The sequence below is a fragment of the Varroa jacobsoni genome, unplaced genomic scaffold (assembly GCF_002532875.2).
Source record: "Varroa jacobsoni isolate VJ856 unplaced genomic scaffold, vjacob_1.0 scaffold_526, whole genome shotgun sequence".
In the NCBI taxonomy this organism is placed as follows: Eukaryota; Metazoa; Arthropoda; class Arachnida; order Mesostigmata; family Varroidae; genus Varroa; species Varroa jacobsoni.
In genome coordinates, this window is record NW_019213428.1 from 146,484 (window position 1) to 153,330 (window position 6,847).

The 6,847-nt window shown below is 43.2% G+C and overlaps 1 protein-coding gene across 1 annotated transcript; it reads left to right on the forward strand.

Annotated features, from left to right (window-relative positions):
- The first annotated feature begins 352 nt into the window (after positions 1–352).
- Positions 353–5,169, forward strand: LOC111261167 (uncharacterized). Its single transcript, XM_022834456.2, has 2 exons — positions 353–3,216; positions 4,885–5,169. Exons 1-2 carry the CDS (start codon positions 2,255–2,257, stop codon positions 4,928–4,930), a joined length of 1,008 nt encoding a protein of 335 aa, XP_022690191.1. The 5' UTR covers positions 353–2,254; the 3' UTR covers positions 4,931–5,169.
- The last annotated feature ends 1,678 nt before the right edge of the window (positions 5,170–6,847 follow it).

Genomic DNA, 6,847 nt, shown 5'->3' on the forward strand with positions numbered 1-6,847 from the left:
GCACGAATAGGAATTCGGTACGCAGAGCTTAACTGCTCATCTATTGCATACATTACGTCAGTCATGTATGCAATAGATGCAACTTCATCAGCAATATACCAAATAGCGGTCGCCCATAAAACAGGAAGCTTTATTTTTTTGTATTACCTTTTTAGGACTTAAGCCTTTTTATTCCGGTGCTCGTCGAAGGCTTTTGAGCTGCGGTGTTACCGGCGTCTCTTTATAGAAAACGAAGTTGCAATTGTCAAAGGAATTTCTTTTGAATAACTGTTATTTCAGTCAGCCGACTAATAATAATGAACTTTCTATAAAGACTACGTTAAAACTAAGCTTCATTATACCCTAACTTTTAACTACGCGAAATAATAGTAATTCATAACGAGAATATTCGCTAGCCAAAACGAGATGATAATCGTACTCGTAACAAATGATGTTTGTAATAATGCTGGATGATGTGATTGGCTACCGGCCCACGTTTTCTTTGTCAATCAACCCATCGGCTTCAATACACCTACGTGCATAAAGCGCCCACTCGCATCAAGCCCAATGAAGGACGGAATGGAAAAGGGAGGGCAAGTAGTGATGACTGTGGACCAAGCAGATAAACCCGTACCACCGGCTCGAATCATGTCACCAGTTGCTTCGAGTTCCTGGTCTCGCCCAGAGGGCGCTGTGCTCCGGCATCGCGAGAGGGCCCGCCCAGTGGCGCCCTTCAGTCAAAACTTTGCGGCCATGCCAGGAACTCGCGAGACCGAGATACTTGCTCGCAATGGCCCTTTGGTTGACTTAACGTATAAGTGATGAAGACGATGACACGAATATTGCCGACGACGATAACTTTCGCCATGACCTGCTGTTGCTAACTTTGTCTTTAGAAACAGCTCCAGGAGTTGTTACACCGCGAGCAGAAAATCTATTTCAATGTAGAGATAGACCCCTAGATAAAAAAAGAAAACATTTGGAAAAAAGCGAGAAAAGTTTGTCTGTTTTTTTTCTACCTTCCTATAAGTCTCTCTCATATTTTCGCTGTTCATCGTATTCACCTGTGTGTCCATACATTTATGAGCGTTTATATATTGGCCCAGTGTGTTCAATATGTCATGTGGATAGAAAACAAAGTTAAAAGTCATGCGTTAGTCTTCCCGGTTCAAGGTGCAGAGTGTTATGAGGATAGTAGTCGGCGGAGCGATGAGTGACTTTCTTGCCTCGGGCATGCGCTACGAAATAATGTCGACCGTCAATATCTCCAATGGTCGACAACAGTCATATGCCCACATAGGATATAGATCATTTGATTCGACGGTTCCGTTCACCGAATTTTTAAGGAAAAAACATATTTTTATCGCGGTTACTACGGTTTTTCAATAAAATTTGGATTCGATTGGCGCGATGACCCGCCGGCGGAAGGGAAACGGGGTCCGAAGCCACCGTCGAGCTCTTCTCTAGAATATAGAAGAAAGGGTAGGCAAATCGCTCTAAGCAGAACCGTTTGTCCGAGTAGTGCAACAATGTTGGCAGAATTCGAAGTTCACGTGCCATTCCTAATGCTGGTAAACTTACAGCGTTATACGAAGTGCTTACGTGCAAAGTGTACTCTGAGATCACCTGTTCACTTTTCTACCGGTGGTAGAAAATTTCTACTGGAGGTGCGGATATTCCGTACCGTAGCAACGCTGAAATGGAAACAACTTTACGTAAACAATGAAAACGGAAAAAAAGATTTGATCTATGCTTCGAATCAGGAATAAAGCCGCGTTTTGCTCTCTATTTGTGCAAATCGAGTCCAAAGGTCGTTAGCTTTTTAAAATCGCCTCGGTCAGTTTGTGACTCTGCATGACAATACGCTACGTTATGTCAGGTTTTGTATCGTGTGAACTGCGGCAGAATTCCATAGCCAGATATGACACCTAGGATATACGAATGACCTAGTAATAAGTAATAGCATAATTACAATTGACTAAGCACAGCGTTTATGTACTCGTCAAGCAAAAATGAAGCAATGATTAAGCTACGAAAGCAGGAAAGCTGTGCCGGAAATCGGGTGCCGTTTCATAGCTCCTGCGTTTCGTAGTTAACGAATGCTGTCCGCCAGATAATTATTAGAGTAGTAATGACAGCCACCAGGTGAAACGTTTAACAAGCTTCCTAGTAGAAGAATCATCATAATTTAGGAACGACAAAGGAATAAACCGCTAAATTTCAAACCAGAGTACAAAGTTAGCGAATCGTAGGAAGACGAATAGCAAGCTACAAGATGTTACCTGTACGATCATACAGCGTGCGTATGAAGCGCCGAAACATGGAAACGGAGGCGTCCATGCGAAAAAGCGTCTACAGGCGACGCTTTCACGCCAAGGGTGGCGCGACAGATGAGCCTGGTACGCTTTCGACTCCGACACGACGAATCTTCGGTAGCACGAACTTAACACCAGCAGCAGCCCGAACTGCTTCTATCGGTAGCAGCGCCGATGGTCCTTTACAAACGCCTCTTCGCTGCCAATTTGGTTTCGTCAGATCGCAACAACTGCGCGCAGCAACAGCGGCCACATCAGGACCGAAGTCACCTCAAACAGCCACCACGGGAACTCGTAATACGGTCGCCGAAAATGCACCGGACAGTAACTCTCTGCTAACCCCTGCCAAGGTACACATCACTCTGCCCGAGGATGACGCACTAATGATACCAGTGGGCGCAACGCCAATGGATCGCGGGTCTCCAGGCTCTAACGCTTCGTCTCTTCAACCCAAGTCGCTAGGGCTTCTTGAGGTACCCACAATGGCCGAACCGGACGTTCCACAAGAACCTGATGATGACGAATATGATGCATTCATTGACGATGACGAAGTTAAGGAAGCGGAGCCGATTGACCGACCGGAACGCGGTTCACGGCTGGCCCGTATATCGCCGTCATATGTAGTAGCTAATTCTAGAGAGGCAATGAGGAACGCGACAACGCGAAGACATCAGGACACTGCTCAAGAGCAGGATGAACGAATTAACCGAAAGCCGAGCTCGTTTTTCTCTATGTATGGTCCAACCTTCACAGAAAGTGTGGCCACCGTCGTCGGCGATAAAGTGTTTATTACTGCGTTGAAAACCAAGTCGCCGTTGAATGATAATGGAGGTCTGGATACGACTGTTTCGATACAAAAGGGCTCGGTCGCCCCCAGTAAGATGGTTACTTTCCGAATCGCAAGTCTTCAAACCGATCAAAGGTAGGTGCTACAGTGTCAACGTAGACAGGGTATCGGTAACACTTAACGCGCTATTTAATGTACTGAGTATTTACTAACCTGCAGGACTCTACCTAAATTGTAACGGTTTGAAGGTTGTCTCCTGTGTAATTTACTTTAGTTAATCGTTCACCACAAGCATGTACAACATAAGCAGCGCATATATTTACGTGAAAAAGAGCAGTGGAGGAATATGAACGAAATCATTCTTTGTTTAAAATGCCGTTATCTATTCAAAATATTAGTCAATGTCTGATATCCTTGAAGACGCGTTTTTTAAATGTTTCTCTAATAAACGATGCCGGAGAATGAACTGGGCAGAATATTATTTTGGGAACCATTCAAACTGAATTTAATGTCTTGTATGAATACACCACAAGCATATAATTATAGGTATATGGAAAAAAGAAGGACTACTTTCAGTAATAGCTAACCAAGAAAAGATAATAATATCTAAACCTGAATTAAACGTTCGAACGTGTGCACATATATCCGCATATTCTAGTTCCACAATGAGAGAAACCCTATTTTATGTATGCAAAGGTTCTAATCTAAAATTGCACCGCCTCTGCCAGAAAAACGTGGGAGATTTAAAAAAAAATACCAGGACAATGAGGCATTGAAAATCGTTAGCAAAAGACCCATCTTCATTAGCCAGTTTGCTTGCAAAAAAGGTACAGCAAAAATTAGGTCGGTCTACCAAACAAAAGCCGTCACTCTGTCCTTAACAGATTTAAACTTTATTCTTGGGCTTTATTAAAGTCCAAGGCAATATTCACGTGACTAATGTACATCTTCCCTGTGAAGCTAAGAAACATCTTATCACAGATCAGTAGGACTGAATTTAGCCTGTTTTCTAGCATCTATACTACACACGTGTGCGATCCAATCGAAGTAGAAGATCTATTGCGACCGGAGGTGTCGTTATACGTAGGATGTTCATATAGTAAACTGTTGTCATAGAGACTTTATGGGGTATTTTTGTTCAACGAGTTGAATAAGCAAGTAGTGGCTTTTACTGGCAATCTAGTGAGATATTTAAACATTTGCTCGTAGAAACCTTGAGAAACGTTTCTGTCGAACATTAACGTGTGGTAACAACTTCGCTATAGTATAGTTAAATCTAGAGGAAGTTAGGGCAGCTGACTAACTAGCTAATTAGTCAAGTAGCAAGCTAAATGATATGAGATATGGTGGCGGCGGGCTTGAAGACAAAGGCGCTTCAACGACTTGCGTGATTCCTTACGTTTCTAAATGGGTCAACGGTGACAAAGACATCCCAAGAATCGAGTTCATTAGCGTGCTTACTAAGCGCTAAGGATTCAATAGGCCCTAGGCTGCTCTGACTTTCGCCAAGGTATATAAAATTTCAGTAATGTAAAAATGACACATCGTGTAAGCGTCAATGGCCAACCTTCTCCAGCAATGGGCTGTAAGCCACTAGCCTTCTACATATTTCTTACTCGGTCTATGCTATTTCCAGCATAAGGAAACATGTGCTTTATCGAACTTGCAGGTCACTTTAGGCACTTCCCGTTTTTTTGTCCTTTAGAGTTTTCCTTCGATCTGTCATTAGTAGCGTCGTTTTCTATATAGTACGTTTTGCTTGAGTCAGATAAACGCCAGCAAGGTAGAAATGCTTGGTTTCAGGCTGTTGGAGGATAGTTCTACGCGGGTGGCAGCTGTGGACACCTAGTGGCGCAATACTCAATACGACGGATGCCGGCTGACCGCAATGCAATCTCACAAGTCCATACGGGACCGGGTAGCAGAAAAACAACCTGTAGCTTCAATGAGCATCTGGCTTCTTTTATGAATTTTCACCGTAGTGTAATAAAATGTTTAACACGTGTTTTAACATATCAGTACACAATAAAAGTACCGTTCTCCTAAACGTATTCCTTTCGCTGACCATAAATAATTACATGACCTATAACAAGAAGAGAACTGAATAATGACGAGTCGCTCTTGTTTCCGTCATATAGTCAATGAGCTCCCACAGCTTTTTGTCGCTGAAGGCGAACACTAATCAGCGCGGTGATGGTGGGCTATATGGTGCCGATTTTACTATGTTTTACGTATGTACCATCCTTCCACTTTTACTGCTGCTACTAGCACACTACTGCCAACATTCGCTGCAACGACAATTTCGTCGTTCCTCGCCGTAGTGACGGATGGAATGGATAGCGTATTAGGGATCGCCACCAAAAAACCTAAGATCGTACTAGGCGCGGCTGGCTTATAATAGCCCACTAAGTCGCTTTCTGCCGACTACAGTGTCAAAGACTCAAGCGCCAGACACAGTCAGTGAAGCATTCCCGGAGCAGCACTGCCCTGCTGCTGCGTTCGAGCAAATACTATTCCGATAAGGCCGCTGTTAGGTAGATACATCCAGGGGTTGCTGCGCGGGTGAACCTGCCTGCCCGCCTAAAATAACCACGTGTCTCAACTCTCACGGCAACTAGCACCCATGGTAACGTTAGCGGAGGCAGTGGCTCAGTTGGTCGTATGCCTAACGGGCAGTAAGGGAATGATAATAATAAACAGCGTTTTTTTTCTTTCCTTCACATGTTTTCGGTTTGTATCGTTCCCTCATTCTCGGTATCATTCTTCCTCATAAGCCGGTGGCATTGATAGTCCTCTACAATGGATCTCCATATAGAGTTTCGAGGACTAGCAGCAAGAAGCAAGCCCCAAATGGCCTTGAGGGCGGAGACCAATGGCTAGGTATGATCCGGTCCACGAAGAGAAGGAGCCAGTGGCAGGGCGACGAGCTAGGCAGACAAAAGGAAAGAACTGAAAAAATCGGACCGCCGATATCCAGTCATGGTACAGACCAATACAGAAAAGTCAATAATATACCACTGGCTATTTTTCGTAACCTTTAGCCTAAAAGCCTATCTAACAGATGAGAAGATTCGACAAGCCCGAATATGTTCAACAGTCTCCAGCGCACGATGCTTGGCCTAGAAAGGCGGAAAGAAATATATATATTGATTGATATTATATTATCTGTTAAATATAGAACAAGGTTCAGCAGAAACGAAATATGCGCAATAATTGTTACCTTTAGTTGTTTCTGTTTAAGAAATTTAGCGCTAAAAGGGTCTTAAAAAATAGAAGTTTAAGGGATGCTCTATCTATATATTTCAACTGAATATTCCTATCCCACCGTCTACTCTAACTGAACAAGCGAAGGTAATACAAGAAACGGTCCTATACGTATGTCTGTTAGTGCGCGAACTCCATAAACTACCCAGTCAACTCATATGAAACGAAATTAATTGTCACTGCTAATTTTTATAAGGATTTTTCATCTGTAGAAGAAAAAGCGATTTTCAGGCTTCAAGTGGTGTTGGATCAGATTGCCATCCAATCGATCGACCGTCAAGGTAACGGTATCTTAACTAGTAGAGAGCGACAGTGAAAGCGGCCTTCACAGTTTTCAATATTTCATAATCTTTACAATTTCAATAGCAATGGGTAACAACGTCACACTGGATCAAAGTAGACATCTTAGCGTCGGAGGGGAATTTCACATTTATTTGCTTGCTTAGATGCACGTACTGTTGAGAGATTATTAAACCGTTAAATATAGTCAAACTGTTGTCGC

Bases quoted from the DNA above. Each gene is read 5' to 3' on its own strand.
- LOC111261167 (XM_022834456.2), top strand. From the start codon at position 2,255: ATGTTACCTGTACGATCATACAGCGTGCGTATGAAGCGCCGAAACATG. The intron at 3,217-4,884 runs GTAGGTGCTACA...GCTTGGTTTCAG, and splicing joins AGTCTTCAAACCGATCAAAG to GCTGTTGGAGGATAGTTCTA.